This window comes from Pieris rapae, chromosome 2 (assembly GCF_905147795.1).
Source record: "Pieris rapae chromosome 2, ilPieRapa1.1, whole genome shotgun sequence".
NCBI classification, from domain to species: Eukaryota; Metazoa; Arthropoda; class Insecta; order Lepidoptera; family Pieridae; genus Pieris; species Pieris rapae.
This window is the reverse complement of record NC_059510.1, coordinates 7,934,180-7,961,043: the sequence shown is the minus strand read 5'-3', so window position 1 is coordinate 7,961,043 and position 26,864 is coordinate 7,934,180. Positions and strand designations below refer to the sequence as shown.

The window sequence follows — 26,864 nt, the reverse complement described above, 5'->3', positions numbered from 1 at the left end:
CAAACGAAGCTATAGAATGTGTTATCTATGATCTATGAATATATTCCCTATTGTAAGCAATATTTTGTAATATTTTGTATATTGAGAAAAGCCTTGAATTATTTTATATAAAGGAAATGTGCTTTTAACAGAGCCTATTTTGTTTATCTTAAATTAACAACTTTAAACTAAAAAAAATACTTAAACACCCTAAATCAAACCGGATAGTAAATTCTCGGATAAAAAAAAATCTGTTGCTGAACAAAAATAGACTGATATTCAATGTAAAATTACCGGGACGAAGTCAGGGCGTGTCGTTAGTATATTGATTACATGGTGATTTTGAAATCAATATCTTGTCTAGTTTTTTCATTCCTTATAATAACGCTATTTAAGTACTCTTTATCGATCTATCTAATAGGAGGCAATCGGATATCTTAAGGAGGCCTACCTGATGTTAAGTGATACCGCCGCCTATGGACACTCACATTGCCAGATTCGCAAGTGAGTTGCCTGCCTTCTAAGAATTGGTACCTATGCTCTTTTCTTGAAGAACCCGTAGTCGAATTGTATTAAAGGCTATTATAAATAAAACTCCAATGCTATAAACTATAAATAAGTTCTATTAGATAATTTAATATTAAGTGTTAAAAGAATCATCTATAACCTTAAAGCATCTATTAGAAACACTTAAATATAAAATTAATATTCCAACTAAAAATAACCTCAACATTAGAACGTGCTTCTAAAAACCAAGATGGCGGACTGACAGATAGTAACATTGACAGTCGCGTCGCCTTGGCCGGCGCATGCGCAAGGACTCTGTGTCTAGTGCACTGTGTAATCACGCGCAAACTTGAAACTTGAACTTAGTATGCTTGCTAGCAACCTCTACGCAAGTTTATTCAATTAAGTAATATCTACTTAGCGTCCGCGAAAAGGCTCTTCGTAGCATAAATACACTAGAACTCGTAAGAAATAAGAATACTTAGGTTTTTCTTCTATATATCATTTAAATAGGTTTTATAAAACAAAATGCCTAAAAAATCTCAATGCAGCGAGGAAGTGGCAGAGGAAAGGCACATTTCCACAGAAACAAAGTTTTTATATTTGTTTTAATTTTCTATTTATTAATTTTTATTTATTATTATTATTACTATTTTGTGAATAGTTATGTAAATTACTTTAAATTAAAATTTTCTTATTGTGAACAGGAATTTGAATTATTAAATATATCAATTATAAAACGTTTCATTAATCTGCTTAAAGTGGTTGAACATTAATTCCTTTCAAAGATTTTCCTTGTTTAAAGGAAAATGTAATATTTATTATAACTACTTGTGACGTCAATATGTTCATGAAATATATAATTTATTTATTGCAAAAATGTTAATATTAATTGAAATAAATCAAATTCTTACAATCTCTTTTATGACTGGTGCAATATAAAAAAATATTAATGTTTTTAAACTGATATGTTCCGGATATATTTTATCAGAATTACACTGTTCAATATTAAAATTAACCATGAGTTTGTTTTTTTTATGTTGAAATAAATATTTATACAAAAGTATAAGGTACCAATTTTTACAATTAACAATGTCACAATATTTTAATATCGATATTAATTTTCTTAAATCCTTCTGGATAAGGCATTAAAATTATAAGTCAAATACATGTATACTTCAATAATTGTGCTTGAATTTTAATTAAATCAATATTATTATTGTTATAAATAATGTCCTTTATCGCATTATAAATCTCATTTTAAAAACCAAAATCGAAAATAATTAAAGCAATTAATTTTTAATTGACAAAAACTTAAAATACAGTTTAAAATATAACAAATTATTTCGCATTCCTACTGTCACATTAACGAAATCGAAATAAATGATTCATTAAAGTAATTCGTTTTTATTACGACGTATGCAATTAACAGTAAAATTATTGAAAAAATTCGTTGCCGTAAAAAGTTCCGTCGGTAAGTTTTAGCCTACGTCTCTACAAAAACGTAGCGGCCGTGACAAAATTATCAGAAAAATTTCATGTTTTAATCAAAATTAGATTAATACCATAAATACATCGTCTAAAATGACAGGTGTTGAAGTAACAAGTTTTTGTGAAATAAAATTCAAATTTTATTCTAATTTCAAATTTAAATCATGGAATGAATGAAAGTTGTTTTCAAAAAGTTATGCAAATAAAAGTTCTAAATTCAAATATGTGAAACATTCTTTTAAAATTGTAATTCTAATACGTTATTGAATATTTCTATCGCCATTGGCCTTCGAACAAAATATAGGTTGCAATTTATTAACGCACACACGCGCAAACCACGCATACTCATAAACTTCGTTATAGAAAAAGAGTGGGACAGATAATATTAGGTGGGGCGAAATGGTGGGGGTTAGTGAGAAAAACGCAAAAAATGTGCGTGAACCCTACGCACACTACAATCGTGTACACACACGCACACCAACATACTAATACAAGATTAAGGGCACAATACGAAGGGTCGAAACATATTTTGATTTATTTTGTACTCACATGCGTCAGAGGTGGCCTGTTCCTCCTCGGTCCAGTTTGACACTTCGGTGGTAATTTTTGAAAAAGTAAAACGAAAATTCGCAAAAAAAAACAAAAAGGGTTCCAATTTCGTATCTCGGTCACCTCATCAACACAGCTTTCGCACTGTCACTTGACGCACATATTCTCACAAAAATATATAACTTTTCTAAAATAGTTTCGGGTCCTATGTTTCGATATGATATGTGTACATTTCGCACAGTAAAATCACTATAATCCCAAAATATGTCGCGCGATATGAGTAAAAAAATTTTTATACAAAAAAATATTTCTTTTATTATTTAGTATACGTGTTTTTGGAGGTTTTTAGCGGTTGCCGCGTGTTGTGATGGTAGGGAGCGGAAATGCGACTCTCTGCCGATTGTGCATAGACGGGACTGCACCGACGGCGCACACAGTACTACTAGACCGCGTGCGTACTTAGCCATTACCTTGTATTTACTGCCGAGTGCAGCGGACTGCATCGCCTTGATACTTTGTGTATTTCACGACGCTCCGAGCGTTCAACGAAAATTCAAACAACATAACACTGAAATTGTATTAAACTTTTAAAGAGTTCATCGTTTATCTGGATATTTGATATATTAATGATTAACTTCAGCTCAATCGCTAATAAAATCGATTAATATTTGTTTAGTGGTTTTTCTCAATGATAAAAGGTCGTAAGCATGTAAAATTAAACAAACCAAATGAATACTAATAAAAGATATCAGTTATTAAAACTTATTCTTATATTATGTTTCGTCAAAGTTCCTAAGAGCGTAAGCCTAAGTATCAATACTAATCGAATGCAGTAAAATGCACACATGCGCAGAATGCACGTCATTCACGAAGTGCATCGCTGTGTGTGTTGTATGAACCTTGAGCATTTAGTTCTACTTACTTATCCTTTGTATTTATCCGAACTTCTTAATTCAATTTAAGTCAGCTATAAATTCACGAAAATCTTAGGAAAAATTAAGAGAGATCCTTTTTTCGTATCGTCACCGCGCGTGTGTGCATAGTAATTTTGTGGTGTGCTTTTTTATCGTTTTTTTCTTGTGGTGTGAGTGCGTTCGATTGTGTTGAGGTGAGGGTGTGTGCTGTATGTGTGCGTCGTTCTTGTAAGAAAAGGTTTGGTGAAAAATTTTGTCCGAATTCATATAGATGGCGCTGTGACGGAGAATTTGAATTAGAGAAGTGTAACCATTATTTACGACAATTTCAGAGCTAAATTGGTGTGAAAGATTTGTGTTTCGCGATTTTTATGTTTCGTCATTATCAAACGCAAATAACAAAGTATAAAAATAACTTTTATTTACTGTTTGCCCTGTAACTTTAGACTTTTGCGAGTTACGAATCGGTCTTTTGTTCTTATAGATATACGTTATTTACCAAGTATGTTACACTGCGTTTACTTGGAGGTCCTGGATTCGATTTCCTTAGATTTAAGACAGTCTAATCGCCAATTTGTCTAATTGAAGTATTTCTATTATTTATTATCGTATATTCGTATTTTATCTCGTATTATTTATTATACTGTCTCAAAACTAGGTTCACGTCATGCTTATTGGTATTGTTCAGACTTATATTAGAAAATGTTTCATTGCTACGTTAAAACTAGTTTTATTATAGATTCAGGAAATAAAAAATAATAGTGTTCAACCTTCGTTTTATCTTGCAAAGTTTATCATTCTTTGTTTAGCTATAAACGCAATGGAATAAAATTATATATACCTACCTATACTGCTGACAAAGAGACGCTTTAGCGTTTGTCTGTTTGTACGACTTATAAAATGATGAATCGATTATGATGAGTTTTTAAAAGATATTTGATATTTTATTTGTCTCTATATTTTCTATTGATAGTTTTTAATTTTAAAATTAAAGTCCTTTACTGTTAAACTACTGAATAAAAAAAGATGATGATTTTGGTCTCTGTGTTTGGTCAAAAATTATTTTGTAATGACTGTCTGAAGTCTGACCGACTGTACATCAAAAGTTGACAGTTTTGCCAGTGAGTGAACCATCTCGGTTAACGCCCGCGTGTAATGCTCGTGCTATAACCACCAAACCATGGAGGCAAATAAAGGATACAAATTAGATAATGAGGAGTTGAAAGCTAAACGTTATTAATAGATTAAGGTTCTATATATTAATATAAATTTATCTTGTTTTTTATATAACTTCTGCACTTCTTGCACCCATCATTTTTTTAAATTTTTTTTATTTATTTCTTTTCTTACTAGGGTTGCCTGGAAGAGATCGCTTGTTAGCGATAAGGCCGCCCGTTGCATCCCTTGTAATTTATATATATTGTGTTGTTTGTATTTATTTAGCAACGAAGTGTAAATAAATAAATAAATAAATAAACATCAAGTGGCCCAACTCGAGAGCTCACCAGAAGTTGCTTTAAGTTAGATGGAGGATGACCCACGCGGGGCTACATTATCTTAGACTACTGGGGATCTGACTTTAAACCGGAAATACCCATTTGTAGAGGTGACCGAAATTTAACGATAATCTATACTAATATCGATGAAAGATTTGTATTTTTCAATTAAACTCAGAAAGTACTGTTTTGTTCCGTTTATATTTCTTATATTGCTTCACAATTTTTTTTATCCCTAAGTAACATCATTTATTTTATGTAAAATAATTCATGTGCGAATATTTATTATAGATAAAACTAATGACTTGGGCAAATGGCACACAAACACCATTATCAAATTTCAAGACACTCTCTGTAATAAAAGATTAGAAATTCCCACAATCAAATTCAAATTCATCTATTTCGCAGGTTACTTAATTCACTAGGTATAATAAGTCATTTGGCCCTAACTATATAAAAACAAATTTCTCAGAGGAAATGTCAATGCTGCAAATCCATCGGAATCTTTTTTTTTATAGAACAGGGGGCAAACGGGCAGGAGGCTCACCTGATGTTAAGTGATACCGCCGCCCATGGACACTTTCAACTTCAGAGGGCTCCTGAGTGCGTAGCCGTTCTTTAAGAATTGGTACGCTCTTAATGTAGAGGACGTCGCCACAATAATACAAAAGCTGCTGGAGCCCACGAACATAGGCCCTTGCCCCACGTGAATCTCGAGGCCATTCATCTCCTTGACACCACGGGCCTAGTGATAGGACTGAAAATAAAAAACCACTTAAACTAGTGAATTAGTGTTAGTGCAGTGAGTAAAAAAACACAGGAACACTGTAATCCCATAAATAGAGACTGCTGATAGTGTCATTGTACACTTTATGTTAAATATATCTTAATAAATTGGGTTGGACTTAAATTATTAAATTAGTTGAGCAAGATCGTAATGTTCCATTGTGTCTTAGTAAAAGTAAAGACACATGTATAGGAAAAAAGAGATATATCAATTATATCAGAACCAAGGCAAACCAGTCTGCGAGACGCCCGAAAAGTGCACCCCATAGACACCTATTTTTAGTGGGTGCGTTGCCGGCCTTTGAGCCATTGGTGTATTGGGAGTCGAACCTACCTCAGGTATGAGAGTCAATTATTATATTCGTTTTAAAACAGGTAGAATTCAAATTTGAATGTTGTACATGTCAAATATAATTCAAAAAAAGAACGTCCCTACGTCATATCCAAATATATTTCAGTTGAGTTTAGTTTCCGGTCGAGTGAACATGTCAGGCACAGCCAATATTTTTCTTTAGTCTTTTTTATTGAATTTTAGGGTTGACAGGTGTTCTGTTATTGTGGAATTGTATAAATTAAGTTATTGATTTAGGCTCAGAATATTCTTTTAAGTTAATGCTGTCTTAGCTTATTTAACATAATTAGAAGGATATACGATCGACCTTTAATACATGTCGAATCGAAGACGTCTTTCAGAAACATATAAATTAGTATTAACGTGATATAAGATTTAAAAACTAAATGTTGACTCTAAGTATATAGTCATGTCCCACAGCGGGATATTGCCTATTCTTGGATTACTCACACTTATTCTCTTAAAGCTCAACCTATATTTTTTTGGTCCTATTTTATATGTGACATTACTCTTAATTTAACATCAATTATAACATGAGGCGATTTTTAATTTGGAAAACCTTACAGCATACAAAAAAAAAACAACAGAGTATCTAGAGATTTCACTAATGAGGGTAGAATGATTTTTTTATCAGTATTAAAGAAAGAATTTCTTATAAAAGTTGATAATACCCGTAATCCCCTTTATCTCATAAGTAAATGTTGAAAATGGTGATGTAATAAGAAACAAAAAAATAAGAAAAAACAAAAAACTAGTAATAATAAAAAACTACAAGTGATACATTATATAAATTAAAACAATAGAGTATCAACGTAACAAGTATGTATGTGTGAACAGAAGTAAGGTAGTTTATGAATGAATTCCTTTATTCAAAAATTAAGAATCGAAGGCTTGACAGCGATGTATCGGACCTTAAATCTAATTATTCGTAGATGTGCTACGGTGGGTCTACAAGCACTACGAATCCGGAAGTTACATTTGCCGTTATACTTGCCCTATTTGATATAATATAGAATATAAATTTAAACAAATACTTAAAAATTTTAATTTTAATTACTTTTCATTTCAGAACTAAGTTTGGAGTATATTAATTTTAAGTTGATTTTTTTTATTGTGGTTAACAATTATCTATTTTCTTGTTCGTTTTAAAATTCCATAATCCTGAATGAGAACATTTATTCTTACATGCCATAGATTTTTGATCCGATATAACAGTTTATGTTTACGTGTTAGCCGAAAGATCGATATCGTTACACCTACACCTAAAAAATTCCTTTATCGATCTATGACGTCACGGAAGTGAAGTGGTATAATATGTTCGGTATAATCATTCTACAATAATTTAAGTATTAAGTTTTTTATCCGAAAAACGATTGTACGATAAGCATATTATCCAAAATTGCAAAACTATTCTTACGTTTATACGCAAATGTATTCACTATTGGGTTATTATGTAAAAAAAAAGACTAGGCCGATCGAATTTTATTCGGCACCTAAAAGCTTGTATTCCTACTAAATCGTTTTCCGGTTGGAAAAAGGTAAAATATGACACGGCTAGCGCCCGTAAATGTTAAATCCGCTTTATTTTCGTCCACGATTGTAACAGCCTGTTTTTTCTTTTTTTTGGATAGTTGGAAATCGGTATAGCTTTGGATTATTGTCTATGCAACTGGTAGTTCTTTTTACAAAATAGTTTTTATAACATTTAATTTAAATTAGTTCGGGTACTGCAATTACGCAATAATAGAAAATTTAACCGGTTTTTTATATATTAACTAGTTTTTTTTAAGGAGCACGAAAATATATGTTACAAAACTATCTTTTAAACTATTTTTAAAAAAATTCTATGACTAATATCTGTTTAAATTGTTGTATACTATATTATAGTTCAATTTTAAAACGAGACAGCCTTAAAATTGTAAAGAGAACAATTTTAGTTCTTAATTCAGTTACAAAATTTAAAAGCATCGTTGTTTCAAATGTAGGTCACTGTAAAACGTTACATTCAAATATAGCGATAAAAACACGCTAAACATTCGCTAAATAAATGCAAAACATTAAAAGAACATTTAAACATAAGCGGTGAAAGCTAAGAAAAATTAAAAAAGCGCCTGAAAACTTTCAGATCAATGCAGCGTCTTAAACTAGAAAATTTTTACGAAGCCGCCATGACAGCTTTTTTTGTCGCCGATCTAAGATGGCTACCGGAAGCTTAAAACAAAAGAAGTGATCGGCCCCACCCACTATTTAAAAATAAAAAAATAAAAAAAGAACGTTCGAATCAGTTTAAATCCTCAAACAATGCAGAACAAACATTGACATTTAAAAAATGGTGCGTAAACAAAACTCATTCGAATTTTCCCGGACCGGGACACGTAGAATGATATAATCCCGCAAAGCGAGCATGCAAAGTACAACAGTTTACCGGGAACAGCATCCGTCGACCACTTGTTGAACGCCAACTTGCCAGCACCAAACTTCACTACGAATCTTAACCTATATTAATTACGCAATTATACGGAACTTTAACAGGAACTGTATAAGACTATCAAATAACTAACAATTACAAAATATATCGATCTCGACAATCAAACACTGCACTTCCAACGTCTTAAAACTCGGGGACACTTGAGCGTTACTTGTAAGAAAACGTGGAAAATTGTTACGGAAATGGCATGTGAACGGGTGGAACGTTTTTAAATATGACCGAATCGCGAACCGGATGTGAATTGATTGGAAATTTTTGAATTTAGAATTTAGTAATTGAGGAGCGGAGGAGTTGCATTAGTGCACGCCGGCCTAGTTGCAACAGGTTGTTTGGCCGAGGATAGCGGAGCCGCATGCGCGCTGCGCCGACCGATGCACTCCTCCACAGTGGGGACACCGAAATATCCATAGCGATAAAACTTTAATATTTAGGAGGAATTCTGTACTTTTGTAGATAGATGTTTTTTTTTAGTTGATTGTTAATGAGTAAACATTTAATGTTCCGTGTTCTTTTAAATATATGTGTGTATGTATTGATACTGTAAAAAAACATGTTTTCATATAAAACTTAGATGTTTTACTAAGATAACAAAAAATGGCTCAAGCATAACTTATATTAAAAGTCTAATAAATACTAATGTTAAAAATAATCGTGTTTCATGTTCATTTGTGCTGTTATTACTGCGATACTGGATTTATTTTTATGAAACTTTGTACGGAAGTAGGCATTGGTCACGTGGTCTACTGTTCCTCATCATTGTAGTTCCTCAGAAATCCAGTTCGTTATTAAAAATTTAGATATTGTACATTAAGATTTAGTTAAAAACATCTGTATATACACTGTACGCACTTATAGATACAGCCTGTATATTACATACAACTTGCCAAAACAATAAATATTTTCATAGTGAAACGTAAATGCATTTGCGGTCATTGTGGAACAGCCGTCTTTTGCCCTATAATCGTATAGAATTAGGTTCGTCGCAAGCCTTATCTTAGCCATAGATAGCGACGCAATCCTAACTGCCGGATCGAACTATTATATCTATATGGGCACAACACTATGGTTTAATTATTCCATTTTTTAAATCTAGCTGTGTTTGTATAAGAATATACACATAAATTATTCAGTAGATACATAATACCGATTCGAGACATATTACCGTAATAATATAAAAAAAACGTATTCAGATGTCAATCTAGAACCAGTGCATAATACTATAAATAACTCATTTATCTTGTGTATTTAATATATATATTTAATTATTTCCAAGTAAAAAGGGAAAAAAATATTTTTGCAAAAAAAAAATTTAATTTTTTTACAATCAAAACAGTAAACCTTGACCCAAAAATATTTTTTTATATTTCAGGTTAAAACATTTAATTTATTTATATTTAAAAAACATGAATTTTCAAAATCGGTTTAGTAGTTCAAGAGATCTACACAATTATTTGAAAAATAAATTCACGTCAAGATAACCCACCGTCTCTATCAATAACAGCGTTATTATATTTGATAGAAAGAGAAAGTAACAAGTGAATGACTAATATAAACAATCGACCATCGAAATTTCGAGATAATTATTCCAAGCCAAAGTTTCGATATCGGCCGAAACTTCTCGAAACCGCACTGAAGTCGACAAATTAAATTTACCCCACATACCCGTGCACGTCAGGCCTCTCACATGTATGGCTATTTTCAAGTAAATCGACTTTAAATGTACTTATTAGACCATTTTAAAACTTTAGTATTATAGTGCCGTTAACGTAAAACGTTTTGTTTATTAAAAGGCTTTGGAGGCTCCACAAGTCCGATAGTAATCAAATTAAGGTCTCACTGGCAGTGCCTTTGATCTAATCGTTCGTAAGTGAACCTTAAAATTATGATTTTTTATTAATGCTCTTAAATTATGTTAAAATCGTGGAAAAAAATGTTTCTAATAAATTTAAATGTTCTAGAAAACATAGTTGTTGCAAATATAAAAAAATATTGTCTTAGTTATTAATAATGTTTTATCATTTTTTAAGTTACATATAACGAGAAAAAGTCATGTATAAAAATGCCATCTGACATTTAAACACAAATTACTACCATGGTAGAGAAAGAAACAGAGATGAAGCTTTACGAGAAGTGTCTTTTTGTTAATTAAATCGTATAATTGGTATTTAAAGATTACTATCAATGCTTTAGGAATCCGACTCGAAGGACCAAAATATTCCTGGAGAATTCTATGCTGTGCTAAAGAGAGCTAGCTGCGTCTAGCTATATTCTCGTGACGATTTTTGTAATTGCCACGCTTTAAAAACTAGGAAAGTCTGAGTGAGCAAAATGTGCAGCCTACATACAACAATGACTTAAGATGTCCTATGGAACATAGTGAAATAGTTGCAGCTACTTACAATCATCGTGTAAAACAAAAAAATTAGCGATTAAATAGAGCGGCCGAGAGCTTATTGCCAGTTCTTCTCTTTCGTTTCACGGCCTTGAGAACTGGCAGTAATTGTAAAATTAGAAGCATTAAATATATATTTCTTTTTTGACGTTCATAAGTGTACATTATGCTACCTATATGAATAAATGATTTTAAATTATACAACGGCAATATTCCCCTACTAATCACAACATACAGAAAAATTCTTCAAGCTGTGGAATAACTTTTGGTCTTAGAACATCCTCGTGATACGAAATTCCAAATTTAAAAACATTAACTTATTCAAATCAGACATTAAAACCAGCACTCCAACTTTGTAACAGAAATACTACGTTTTATTGCCATCTTCAGGCCGACAGTGCCGAACTTCACTCTAGGGCAGCTTTACGCAATATGCTTTAAGGGCTGCATTAAACAGGAAATTAATGTTATAAATATCTGTATTTTTAACTCTGGGCCTCAGATTTCTGTATCTGTTTTATGATCACTTGTCAATCTAATAGGCAAGTAGGTGATACTCCTCCTGACACCGGCCGACGACTTTTTGGGTCTTAGGCTAAGCCGGTTTCTTCATTATGGTCCTCATCACCGTTGGATCCCAAACCCCATTCTAGACTTAATGTAGGAGAGTTTAGAGTCGTATTTATAATGGCTAAATGTAAAAAAATAACATTATGTGTGTAAGAAAACAAGTAATTTTATTGAACTATACGAACATCGTTTTTTTGTAGAACGGGGCAAAAGGCTCCTCTGATGTTAAGTGATACCTCCCATGGAATCTCTCAAAAGAAGAGATCTCGTGAGTGCGTTGCCGGCGTTTTACGAATTGGTACGCTCTTTTCTTGATGGACCCTAATTGGGAATCTTTCGTAAATAATTCAGTGGTCTGCTGGTTCCACATTGTAGTTGTGCGCGGCAAAAACTGCCTTAAAATATATAAGAAGACTGTCTACTAATATGTTACGCAAATCTACACTAATATTGTAAAGAGGAAAACTTAGTTTGTTTGTTTGATTGTAATGAATAGGCTCATAAACTACTGGACCGATTTTAAAAATTCTTTCACCATTCGAAAGCTACATAAATTTTTAACAAAAATAGGGTTCCGTAAGATATTAGGGTTTTTCGGTAAAAAATCAACCAAAAAAGTTACTTATTTTGCGTACCTTGCCTCAACTATTAAAGATAGAACTATAAAATGTTCTAAGTAATTGTAGATATTATAAATGTCTAAAAATTCCGCGACACACTATACCTATCTATGTCGAGTGAGGCACAATAATGAATGATATACATGGCAAAACGACGTTTGCCGGATCAGCTAGTGTAATATATATTAGAAATCGCAAATGATTTCCCTATTAACGCATAATAAACTCATTCAATTATTATATAATAAAAAGATCTTCAATAATTGTATCCCACCTGTACTTACATAAGGATCTTAATATCTTTTTATCTTAAATTAAAAATCATTACGTATGTAAATGTTAAAGGAAATAAAGCCGTGTGAAGGTGGCTTAAATACTTTTATATCATCCCTAAAACTGTACGCAAATATAATTCGAACAAGTTCAACACTAAGCGCTGTTTATTCAGACTGCATAATGAATTTATGAAATAACTCCTGCTTTTCGCTAACTGTGGACGCAATTCTGTGCCCGTCAGGCGTTACTTCTAACATTATTGAAAAGGTTTTGTATTGATACTTTTATTTTCAATACAACTACTTTTTTTTATTATTTTATATATCGTTTGCATTTAAAGTCAGTTGCCCTATAACTAAATTAATTTTTGAGTACTATTACGCATGGAAGAGCTTGTGAGCACTTAAAGAAGTCATGAAAAATAAGAAAACAAGCATGGTAATTAAAAGAAAGGTCTTCAATACTTGTACACTACCTACTAACATATGGATCACAGACTTGGGCGCCTACTAAAGCGCAGTATACAAAGCTACAGGTGTGTTACTACACTAGAAGAGGATTAAAATGGGAATTTGTGTAAATGTAAGTACATATAAAATGTATCTGAATAAAGGCTATTTATTATTATTATTATTACTAGTACGCAGAGTTAACTAGGCACCTCGCCAAGTATCATTATCACCAAATCGGGTGCCAAGTTGATTTGTGCGTGTAGTACCTTCTACATACCCATATATGTCTTTTGTACCTTCTTTCAGTAGAACGAGTTTTAGCCACTCACCGATATCCAAATTCAGCGTTCTGATAAAGTTAGGTCTGGTTATCCATACATACTTTGAAATAAATTTTTATAATTCATTTGTTTTGCTGTTATTTTTCTTGGTCCAATGTATTAATTAGTATGCCGAACTTTGGTCAGCTTTTCAAATAAATAATTAAAAATGGTCTCAGATTGCATGCACTTCTATGATCATTTATTTCATAGAAAAGTAGGTGATTTATTTCATAGAAGATGGTAGGCTTTCAGTCACACACATTTGAGGCATGCCAGTTTCCTCATGATGTTTTCCTTCACCGAACAAACGTCTGTTAAAAGGATAAATAAAATTCATTGATGCACCTACGACGCGATGACAGTGCCTAAAATCACTACTCTTAAATAATAAGGGCCTGTTTCACAATGTATGGATAAAGTACCAAATAGCTTTGCAACACATAAAATATTCGAAAGATAAAAGTTCCGAATAAAACTTCGCGTTTCATGGCGAATAGCGCTATCTAACAGTTGTGAACGCAAAAATACTGGTTATCCTACCAATAAGTAAATAAATAGCTTTTTGGAACTTATCTGGACATTGTGAAACATATCCTAAGACATATAAATTATCAATAAGGTTTTTAATCATTTTATATTTAGAATTTTGTATTTTTTATGGTACTTTTTTTTGTTACATATTTTTAAGAAAGTGTAAATAAGAAAAGATATGGCGAAGTTATATTGTATTTTACGGATCTGTATACATAGTATTGTATGTTAAGCGACTAGATACGGGAATTATATTAAAGGCATCATTATTGGAAGGAACTATATTTAGATTAATTATAAATACAAGCTGTGAGAATATCAAAAAATATTGTGATTTCAGGAATAATAATGGCTTTTTATAGCATTTTTGCAAATCTTTCTAGAAGTTTCTGAGTTCGTTCGTTACAAACATACGAAAATAAACCTTTTCTTATTAGTATAGAATATAATTTTGCTCGTGGCTTTTCGTAAAGGCCAGTTGCCAGTAATGAGTACTGAGAAAGTATTGTTTTTATCTATTCTGGGAATATAGTCTCTTAACATTTTCATACAGCTAAGTTAAAGATCCGTATGAAACCTTATCTCAAAGAAAACTTATTGACTCGTGCAGGGTTGTCAACCCGTAAGAGTTTTTAAAGTCAACATTAGGGTTGTCAAATTTTTTGTAAAATACAGTATGACTCACCGAGTATATAAACCATGTTTTTGGTCCAACGTTGCAGTTCCTTGCGGATCGCTCGTCGTTCCTGCTGACAGCGCGCGAATGAGCACTCCGCCATGACAGACCGGCAACCCTAAAAAAATATGTTTAGATTTCAAATATGGTACGATTGAAATGGGGCCTCAGACATTAATTAAGTGGTTTGATACATATTTCAGAAGTGTGTGTTTTGAAACATTTCAATATTATCCTGGGAGTCGAACCATAGACTTTTACTCTTGGCAACTGGGATGTACAATATTATTTGATATTAAACTTCCGTTAAATATTTGATATTCAAAATGATTTTTTATCATTCCAAATATAAACTGCGATTAACTACAGAGTTCCGATGCCACTATAAGACCTCCTTAAGACACACGTTCGAAATTCAAAACGAAACGTTCGATGTCAAAGTATCGACTGCGCCGGTCAATGACCCGACCTAACGGAATCCTGCGAAAAACCTCTCTCATCAAGGAACCACCCCCCGAATATACCCGAACCCCCCCAAATCTGGCCCCCGAATTCTTGCTGAACCGTTTGTAAGGGCGAGTTACTTGCTTGATAATTAACTGCTAATTTTCAACATGTTAATGTAGCAATTACTAATAAATTAATATATGTATGAAATCAATACAACAACTACTTTTTATTGATTACTCTAAATTTGATGTGAACACTTGTAATCGATCCATATAAATGTTTAACTGTGGTTCGTGTAGGAAATGATTGCAGACAATAGTCTATGGTTCCATTCATAGAGAATCTGTCAGCGGTCGAGTCAAGCAAAGGCGCGACCAAACGCGCCTCAATCCCAAACTCCAGACGGGGGAGGCGGGTATCGCGAAACTATTCTTATTTTAAAATCTCCACGGAATTATGCCACGGAGATTCTTATTTTAAAAATATCACGCTCCACCGAAATTTTCTTATTTTTTAAATTCAGTGGGGGGAGGGGGCAAACGCTTCCGAAATCCACCCGTTGCTGGCCACCAACAATTACTTCATTTTATTATTCAAGACGTCATAGCCGAGCGAATTTAAAAACGCCATTCGAAATGAATAGAGTTTAAATTTATTTTTTTCTATATGGTTCGGTTTTTCTTTTGGATGGTCGCATTCCTTTCAATGGATAATTTAAGTTTCGATATTGTAACTTTCAACGTTATAACGAGCCGTTTATTGTTATGACTTAATCTAAAATACCGAACTAGATTATTAATGTATTACTTTATATAAATTGTATTTTACTAAAAATTAATAGCAATCTGGTAGTATAATATTATGTACTAGAAATTTTCAACCTAAGTTCAAAGATTCAAGGGCACCAGCTTAATTGATTTGGCAGTAAGCTAATGTTTGAACGACCCACGCAAAAGTAACGTTGTATGACAACCAATTTCCTTTTACAAATAATAAAAAAAATATAGCTGAAATTAAGAGATTTTATATAATTATCTGTGGTCCGGCCAGACCAACTCATCGATGACACTTGCGTTCCTTTTTTAAAAATTTGACAGGGGACCACCCTCTCCCTACGGCGCTGGCCAGTTATGATATTCTTATTTTAAAACCGCTCGAGGCGTTCGGTTTCCGTTAAGACTGTGTGTGTGAGACGTTACACACACGTCCTAAGACCAAGATATTGAATTTATTGGGAGGTTTCTTTGAACGCAGATTTCTACTTTGAATTTTGATAATACTTAATCCTGCTAACTATTTATTTATATTCCAACTTTAATTTATTATTAAAATTGCTTTGCTCTGTGTAATTATTATAATGTGAGAGATTAAAATGCTGATTATACTATGGTTAGAAGAATACCTAGTTTAAGTTTAACTCATAGATACTTTATCACCGAGAAAACCATATTTTACATAAATTATATTTATAAAAAAAAACTTTTATTAATTTTGGCTACAGACTACATAAAACTTTTACAAAATAACTTTTACAAAATAAGTTAATTAGCCAAGAGAAAATTTTCGACTAAATTTCGTCTTAAAACCGTCGTGTTAATTAACTAAAGCTTAAACTAAAATGACCCGTATCTAGTAAAGGGTTAAATGACGCTTTTTATAATCTTAGTGAGAAAATAATGGGAAGTAAAGGAAAAGCCTTTTCAATGTCGAAATATTAAAATTTAAAAACCTTGCAACCACACCTTTTTTGATAACCAATGCTTTTACGCATTCACCATACAAAGGATAAATAAATATTTCTTGTTTTCCAGATAGCCGGGTTATATTTCGTCTCCCAAATTTTTTTTTTATATATCCATGGCCCATTAAATCGTAGCAGTGTCTTTTAACTAGAATAATGAAGCGTTACTTTGTAATAGGCCCTTTACATCGTCCTAAAAATACTGATATTTTTGCCATAGACTCAAATTGGGATCAACCATGTACATCAACAAATTATCGTATTGTTAGATTTGTTACTAACGTCCTAAGTGAGGTCTAGCTTCCGATTCGAAGTTTGAATCTACAAAAGCCTAACCTATAATAAATATGTTTACACCGTAACTCACCAGTAGACAGCTGATTCAATTTGTACAGATAAGATGGTTCAAACCCCCGCGTTTTTAACGAGCATAAAAAAATTGTGGCTTAAAAGTAAACAATAACTAACTTTAAAAATAAATATTAATTTAAAAATGAAAAACCTGAAAGGATAGAATTCGACATTTAAATTATTATCGAACTTTCGTGCAATTCTAAATTCAAATCGTCGAACGCAGACAAATGCTAATTTCACAAAAAAGGTCCGTCATAACAAAAAATCGCCAATAATTTCCCGGCAATTTCAATCGCTGTCAAATTTCGGTCTCCCTGTTTCCCCCGGATCAATTTATACCCGTCCCGCTCCGCCTTAAGATACCCGGCTATATCCGTCTCCCAGGATAACTTCTAGAACTGGTACAGCTTACGCGAATAACACGGTATGTGAAATTGTAAATTATAATGAAATAATGTGTTTTATGAGTTAGCCATCGTATTTCTCTAACTATGATGTAGTATAGGAATACTAAATCAAACACTAATCAAAGCAATCAATATTCCTGGGATGTTGTAACTCAAACAATATACATATAATGTCCATTATAACAACAAACTAAATAAAATCTATAATATATGTAATCTATTAAAAAAACTGCTTTTTGTGTATATTTTGACAATTGACATTTAGTCTAGCCATGACCTAGGGCAATGTTACTTACTACCTTATTCGTCGGGAGTGTAGAGCCATTCTCCCGCGGATATGGCCCGGATCTTATTTTTAATCGGTGTGTGTGTGAGACGTATCGATGTGTGTCTGATGCCCCTTGTGGCGAAATTGATGTTTTTAATTAGTTCGCAAGGGTTTGTCGCATATATTTATTAATTTCAATGTGGTTTCTGTTTTTGCTGTATCTAAGTTATAATGGATTTTTTCCATATTGGTATTCTTCTGCCGATATCGTATAAAGATGGTATTGAAACTATATTATAAATTTATGAATATCAATAATATATAATACCTTTTTATATTTTAAACTAAATTTTATAATTGTACTTAATCTGTTAAGTTAAGGTAAAATCTTGTCATTCTCTTTAAAAGTGGCAGGCGAAAATAGTAATTGACATTGTCATTGTCAACAACTAAGTGTTAAAAATATTATAAAAAAATATAGTGTTGAAAGCTCAACAAAAGCCATTTAAATATGAACAAGCCATGGTTTTGAACTTTAATTGAATGCACGTTTCGTTAAACAATTTCGCGAAAGTTGGCTCAAAATGTAAAACTATCCCGCTCAAAGTCGCCTTTGTTCGAGCATTCAATAGGCGGGAAATGGAAGTTTTCGCGGCATTTTGAAAATTTTAAATGACAGATGTCAGATTTGAATTTGGAAACTTTCAGAGTTCAGCATTGTTCCTAGTTAGTTTGTGCGCGTCAACGCTCACATGGGTTATCTTGGTTAAGTTAAAACTTCAATGTGAAGTGAACAAGAAGATTCGTATGAATATATTTATTTATTAAAGTTTTCTACATCATCCATAGAACTATATATACGATGCCGTAGATAAAATATGCATTTTACAAACTCTTCCATCAAAAGTGTATGACAATTTATGTATTACAGTAACTCATGGCTGCGATGTTTTGGGTGTGGGGTTTTTAAATCCAAGATATTTATAATTACTGTTTTTGCACGGTTTAATAAGCAAGTCTTGATCCTTAACGCATAGACTGGCGTTCGTCGGGGCTACGTCATGTCTAGAACATATAATACACGTCAATAAAATTGGAGTTGTCTGGAAATGTTATCACTATAGATTAGAATCCGGAACACAGCATTTCGTAGTTGCCTAAATAATACTTTTGCGTATATAGGCACAGCTTTTTCTTGCTAGTACTTCTTTTTAATATTAATGATATCGAAGCTATGTAAAAAACATATTTAGTCGAAATGTTCCTTATAACATACAAAACTGACGTAAAAGTAATAACTAAATAATCTTTATTTATTCTCTCACATATCACAAGGTTATTATGATTAAACTTAGATGATAACATTTGTAAGTGTACGTGAGAGACTGGTCTCTGTAACAGGAGACTTAAGTGACAGACAGTCAGCCTAAGTAAATGCTAAAAGAAAACATTGCAAACGGAGTCGTAAAAATAAATTTGGTGTGTGTTTGTATGTGTGTGCGTGTGTGTGTGTATGTGTGGGCAATTGAGTGTGTTATAGAGTAACAGTTATTAAATATTCTGTTTCATCATAACTGAAATGTCATGCCATGCGTATCATATATTACGAACAGAAACAATGAAATAGTATTTCGTACAGACAAAACTAACAAAAATCCAAACTTTTTCATAGGAAAGTGATAACACGAGCGAAGTTAGTTTGGAACTAGTTGAAAACAAAGCGCAGTCGGCGCAACAGGTTGTATATACAGAGTGTATATATCTTCGCAGTTTTAGCTTGTTCGTGGAACTTAATTTCAGTGGAATAAACATCTCTGTGATTATTTAAGCAGTGTCCACAATCAACTAAGTTTCCAGCAAAGTTCGACCATCGTATGAGATTTTTTTAATAATTTTTAATGCAATAATTTTAATAATATGAAAACATTATTTTGCAATTTATGTATTCTTAAGTCTTCGTGGCTTAGTGTTCAATTGCCAGTTATACGATTACAGAAGGGTACATACACTTAATATATACCTACAAGATACATAGCCAAGTCACATATTATAAACATTAAGGTATACAAAACGATCATGGATACTTGCAACAATCAGCTTGGAAATGCGTGCCTCCCAAGTCGAAATGGTTCAGAAATATAAACATGTGGAACCAGCTGCCCACTGAAGTATTTTCGAACCCATTCCCTTTCTTTCGAATTTGAGTTCATTCAAGAAAAGAGCCTACCAATTTTTAAAGACCAGCAACACACTTGCGACACCTGTCACGTGTCCATGAGTGGCAGTATCACTTAACATCAGGTGAGCCTACACATTTGTTCTATGAAGAAAAAATATAATTTTTACTATCTGTTTAATCATTCATTATTACACAAAACCCACCATCCAAAGTAGTTTCTCTAAACGAATTAAAATTACGCATACGTAACAGACTGTTATATTAAAAATTTCATTAATAAATAAAGATTTCATTAGCCCATAACCGAATCTCCTGGATTGGGAGGGGTTGATTCCAAGTCGTGGGGGGTTAGGGAGGGGTGTCCTCCGCGCCTGTGTGAAAGAATGCAAGGAATCAATACAGCGGTGCACGTTAAATTGCCCCAGCTTCCTCATAACCCCCTCTATGGGGGGGGTTTCTTCGGGATTATATTTTGATTGAACTGTTATAAAAACAATTGGGATAATTGATGTTCAAGAAATAGTTTTTATGGACCTGAAAAACCTTCTATAGGTCTAGGCGTATGTTAGAAGTTATTCTGCGAATCAAGGATTTTATACGTCACCCAACAATTAATATTCGTAATTTATATAATTTCGTCGATTTTTTTACGATTCCTATCAAATAGTAGCCGCAACCACCGTTTATACTATAAGTTATCCTGGGTGGTGGAATGGTTGGCGTAAGAGACGGATTACTCATTATGTAAATACATATGTATTATAATTACTAATATCGAATCGTGGAATAGATTTCAGTTAAATGTCAAATATGTAAAAATCAACTAGCTTATTTTGCGATTCGTTTGTCAAACCGGTGTTAATCACATTAATCGATCATCGGTCCTTACGTTTAAACGCGGAGACCCAAAGCTCGCTAGCTAATTGCTAGAGCTTTTTGCTAAAAGCTATTTTGCGGAGCTGTTTTAACATAGTTAGGCACACAACTCTGGCACTGCGATAGAACCCCGGCAAGTCAGTAATTTTTTTATATTTATACTAGCCCATATGAGAACCAAAATCCTCGGCGTGTATACAACATAAGTAAACTGCTCCTTGCCTCTAGAATCTTGAATTATCTACGAAATATTTATGGGTTTCTAGTTTTAGATTCAAACAATGTTATTTTTACGTTGCTTAGTTTACTCAATATCTATTTATGGCTTATAATTATGGTTAGTTGTCTAGGTAAAGTTTCACATTACAGCTGAAATTTTCCATGAAATGTATACACACATACACAATTTAATATATACATTAAAGATTATGCCTCGTTGGACCCTTAGTCTACTGAAGCTACATACAGTCGCAATATTTTTGTGTCAAGAATGATTTTCCCTTAAAGTTGGAGGATACAAAAACTGATGAATCATCTAAAAATAACTTATGAAAAATACTCGTAAGTCGACTTCAGATATTTGATTATTTAAGGCATAAAAACATATGAAATTATTAATTAAAATACAATTTTTTATTGACTATTACGAACATATTTTTAATACTATTTTATCATTTAAACTAAAGGCTTCACATATCCAAGGCACCCTTCGTAGTCATAGACTGAAAACAGTTAACATAAAAAATATCTGTGGGAGCTCGAACAGGTGTATTTAAAACAAAACAGCATTTTCATAAGTTGTTACTAACTTAAGATTTGTTTACGACTTGGGTTACAGAGTTCTTGCATAATTCTTGCTTACACACGTTGTACCTTATAAGTCTGTATATTTGACCTGTAATATGCGTAATATTATCTAGATAACACCGGAATTTGTTTTGTTCTCGATTCGATACTGTCCTTGAGTGGTTCGGAAAATATCTATAAATAAACGAATCGCGTATTAAGTTTTTCGATATTATTTATTTATATTCAATCAAATACATCAAAACAAACAATTGTAACATATGGTAATGTTTTATATCATAAACAAAACAAAATATAAACTATTATAACTATCTAAACTTTTTGAATAATTAATTTTACATTTAAATGATTTTACATTACCTACCTAATGTTTATACCTTATACTCTAGGCAAAACAATTGACCTACAATTTTAACTTTTTTATTCGAACAGATTATACTTAAGTTTTTTTTAATCTGATTTTTATCTACTATTACCTCAACCTATATACTAAAACTAATATATATTTAATTTTGGACATTTAATAACTTAAATGTCCAAAATTCTTCATAGGGAAATGTTTGACATCACTTGAGACTGTAATACGAAGTACTAAGAAGCCAGACAATACAAAAATGCATATTTTCAAACAATATCAGCGAAGTCTTGGCCGAAACTAAGAAAATTGTCAACTTGAACGTTGAACGACAAAACAGTGAATTGTGGATAGAAATGAGCCATCACCAAGACAATGGCAGGAAAAACAGTGGGGCAAAATTGGTCATAATGAGAACCCCCACCCCCCATTGGGGTCAAGCGGGAAATAAAATTTTAAATTGGTGCCGTGAAAAAGACAAAACGTGCAGACGGAGTGGGTAGGGAGAGTGTACACTTGTCACGTTTTATTTATTTATTCTTATATCTTATATCTTACATGTATTATTACATAATACATGTAAGATATTACATGTAATATTTAAACACGAACGAACACAATAAAAAACAATATGTTTAATAGACATTTTTATTTGGGAGTCTTAATCCAACTTTGGATAATACATAATAATGTAGAACATACATTTTGATTGGAGTGTAAACCCAGCCCCATATTTAAGCTCGACATCTTTGGCGCAGGCCTGCGTATGCGCATTTTCACCTCATTAAAAAAAAGCACATACATTTTATAATCTTTGATGAGATGTCTTTCTATCATAGGAATAACGTAATGTTTTTAGACAAATAAATATTAGGGAAATAAATATATATATAGGGACGTTGAAGCAAAATATATTTTTTTTTATATTACAGACAATCAAATTTGAAATTATTTAAACAAATAAATATCCAACTTACCACGCAGAACAAGTCGTGTACAGGGTCCCTAAGAACAACGTCTAGCTCAAGAAAAATTAAAATAATAACCATAAATTAAACATGAGCTTTATATTCTGAATTTTACTTTGTTATAATTTTAATCATAAAATATCCGCCATTTTGATGTATAAAGAATATTAATTAACAAAGTTCCTTTTCATTATTTGAGTATTATTTCTTTCATTTACTTATTTCAATAAATGTTTTAAACGAACAATTCTTATAACGCCGGCATGGCACTTGCGAGCCTTTTGGCATTGAGTGTCCATGGGCGGCGGTATCACGTAACATCAGGTGACTCTCCTGCCCGTTTGTCCCCTGTTCTATAAAAAAACTAACTTTTACTACGGTGTAACTTGAATATTGCCGTATTTCCGTCAAAGGGAGTTAGTCAATTTGAAAATCATCCCGTAACATAAAAACCTTTATACAACGCAAAACAAAGATAATACCCAATCTACCCTAAATATAGGTGAAATGGAACAAGTTATACAAATGTCTCGTCTGTCTGTCACAGAAATACGGTGGCCTTTTAACCCACTCGCAGGGAGCTAGGGTTGCTACAATTTACATTTGTTTTTATTTATTTACATAATTAGGCTGTAGATTAAGAAAATAATTTAGTGCTGTTTTTATTTGTAGAACGGGGCAGTGGAAGGAGGCTCACTGATGTCATGCCAATGGACACCCACACCACGGCTCGCAAGTGTTTTGCCTTACAAGAATTGGTTCGCTTGTAGGACTCAAAGTGTGACTGTGTTTAGTAGTATATAGGTTGTTGGCTACCCAAATAAATAAAAAATAGCGGAGTTTTATGTGAAGATTTGAAGCAGAATCTATAATATTAGTTTGCACCTGGTAGGTAAGCCCAGAGCTGGTGCTCGCTCAACGAATACGTATAAAAGCTAGGGACCAGACTATAGTAAATTATTAGAAAACTATTAACAAACCCGAATTAAACACACTGTATTTTTTACTACACGGAACAACCCTAACGATGTTTATGGAACAAAACCCGCTAAACGTAGCAAATGAAACTGATTGTTTTAACGTCTTTTTTATGAGTCTGTTTGTCTTCTATTTTATTGACATTTTATTTTGATAGCTTAATTTACTGATACGCACTCTCTTGACTATTATAAAAGCTGTTAAAACTACTCCATCTCGTCACTCGTTTGGTTCTGCGACCCGGAAATGTCTTGGCCTCTGATAAAAAAATCGATTATTCTATTTTTGAATTATGGTGACATACTTGTTAGTCTTTGTTTGTTTCCAACATAATTAGTATACGAAATGTCAAAGCTTATAATAGCCCAGTATAATCAGTAATACTTCAATATCTTTATATATAATAACGTACGTACGTACGTATAATACGTGCGTATGTCACTGAACTCCTCTTAAACAGCTTGACCGTGCCCTTGATAGTTTACATTCACAAATCATCTCGGAAGATAGCGCTGCAAACTGTCATACTTTGTTTAATATCCTAATCGCTTGAAATATCATGCATATAATAAAATAATTTATATCTATGCCAATTCAATAAGAATATATGTGTCTAATAACACATGTGTAGACAATTTAATAATGTACAGTAGTCGTCAACTCACATAGAAATACTAGCGATAAACCAAAACCCATGGAAGGAAACATCAATAAATAAGACAGAGGAATGTATCTAGCATCTCTGCGTGCCTCAAGAGAAATTTAAATAAAAATTGCGCGTTTTTTTTTCAGATTATGCAAAGCTTCAGAAACTTAAAACAAAACAATCACAAAGATACAAATTAAAATAGAAGAGCAAACCAATACGTTCTAAAATATTCGCAGACCACAAAATTCAATTTACACGTAGGAACTCCTTCCAGACGAACAAAATGAAAACATGCTTCGGGAAAAAAGTGGGGTCGGGTGGGGGTGGAAGACGCTGGATGATTAATTATTAGTTTGTGTGTGTTAGGTATCTTGGTGTGCATGAGTTTTTAGATAAGTTTTTTGTCGTTTTAATATCCGGTATTACTTTCTGATAAATTAATATTAAAAATGTATTAAGTATCTTACCCTTGATGGCCTATTCCGCGTCATATACATTTTCCTGAACACGCTGAGACAATAAGTTTTTACACATTCTTAAAAGGCTGGCAACGCACTTGCCTAAGTGTGAGTGTCCATGGGCGGTATCACTTAACATCAGTTCTCCTGCCCGATTGCCTTCCAAATATATTATAACCAAAAAGAAAACAGATAATAGTGCTACATCTCTTGGTAAGGTAGGAGAAAAAAATCTCTCTCTCTACTTTTGTATGTCTATAATCATTTGTAAAAGCAAATCATACCAGATAATAATACATAAAGATCTTAATTTTTATATAACCATTTTAAATAGAGCAATCGTTTAGCTTCATACAAAATCTGAAATTGCGCAATACTAACGAATAGTTTCATATATTTCTATTCTTAAATAAAGAACACCAAAGACAATTTTCGTGCTCTAATAAGATATAAATTGCAAACCCCATAACGTTTGAAATATCGGTTGTAATTTCTATCACAAATATTTAGATGTATCGTATTGAATGTAATTATATGAATATATCTGTCAGAAGCTCTGAATCATAAATATTAGCACTAAGTTGCTTTCAACTATACGATCACCTGTAGCGCTGCATAGTAAAGGAACTGTGTAAGACTGGACGATAAAACTATATTAATTTTGTATTACACTTTATTATTAAGGTACACATAAAATATTCTAATAATAGCATCCCAATAATGACTTAGATAGAAACGATGAATGCGCTTAGGAAAGACAACTGTATATATTGAGCTCGGGTCGAGTAGGCCTGTCACACCTGAATCAACTCCAGGACCTACTAGGGACAGGTCAAATGCACCCATGGTGAGTATGAGTGGATGAAGCGAGATAGGTGTGTCAGGAGCGTAGCAAGTGGAGATACGAGTGTCTCTGCCTACCCCTCCGGGACAAAGACAAGACTTCTATTCGAATTATCTTGTTATTTATTTGAATTATATAAGGTTCGGTTTCTATAATTGTCTATATTCTATAATTACGATATATATCGGGAAAAATTAATGAATCTATTTGTATATAAGTCTATAATCTAAAAAAATTATAAATTATGATTAAATATTATTAAAGTCACAAGATCGTTTTGAGCGCTATCAAATACGTCAAACTTCATCAAACAGAGAAACGGGTTTACAGCTCCTGAAACTAGATTGAAGTTGTGATTGACGTTGCGACATTAGTTTTCTTACTTCTTATAGTATAGTTATAATTTAAAAAAATTGTACCCAATAATATAGTATAGTCACAAAACCTAAACTGGTTGTCATAAAATCTTGTTTGTGATGACAATCGTATAAATAATATGACGTTGACGTTTCGTGTTCTAGCTTAGAGTAAGGTGTTTGACATTGTATGCAAACGAAAGCTGAAAATCATCAAGCTTTTGTCGCATGAGTCCACGATCACCAAGCAAATATAACCTGAGTATTATCTGTAGCAGTAGCATTGAAAGCCAAACTTTCAAACCGTCGTCATACTTGTAAATTGTAAAGTCATGTAAATGATTTATCAAATTTATAGTGAAAGAGTTTTATGTAACTAGTAAATAATTTTACATTATAACATTACATAATTTGCTTACATTTTCATTACCTTCAAGGATCTTTCACCATACACGATCGCTAACCTGTAGCACAATTAATACAGTGCGTAGGTTTCGTCTTGTAATGAATTTAATTAATAATCAGTACATCATAAGATGTATGAACACTCAAACTGTTAGTTGATTATATACAAAACATTTTTTACATTCAAAAGAACAAATAGCTGTCATGTATAGTGGTTAGCAAGACTATATAGCTTTTTACATAACAGTAGTATTAACAGTAGTATTTGATTAGCGTTTAAATCTTGTAAGTAATAATTAATAGTGTTAATAGATTTCTATTCCTATATAAAGACCACCTATAGTATATATATTGCAAAACCCATAAT

General features: G+C 32.5%; 1 protein-coding gene across 3 annotated transcripts in view; it reads right to left on the bottom strand.

Annotated features, from left to right (window-relative positions):
* LOC111002879 (mushroom body large-type Kenyon cell-specific protein 1) overlaps positions 1-26,864 on the bottom strand; it is a 145,852-nt gene that overhangs the window by 84,770 nt on the left and 34,218 nt on the right. For 2 of the 3 annotated variants that reach the window (XM_022273149.2, XM_022273150.2), the window contains exon 2: positions 14,412-14,520. In XM_022273149.2, the coding sequence (XP_022128841.1) occupies positions 14,412-14,505 (94 nt within the window). In that variant the 5' untranslated portion in view covers positions 14,506-14,520. Of the gene's footprint in view, positions 1-2,526; positions 2,962-14,411; positions 14,521-26,864 lie in introns of those variants that run through there. The other variant, XM_022273151.2, reaches the window with a different exon arrangement.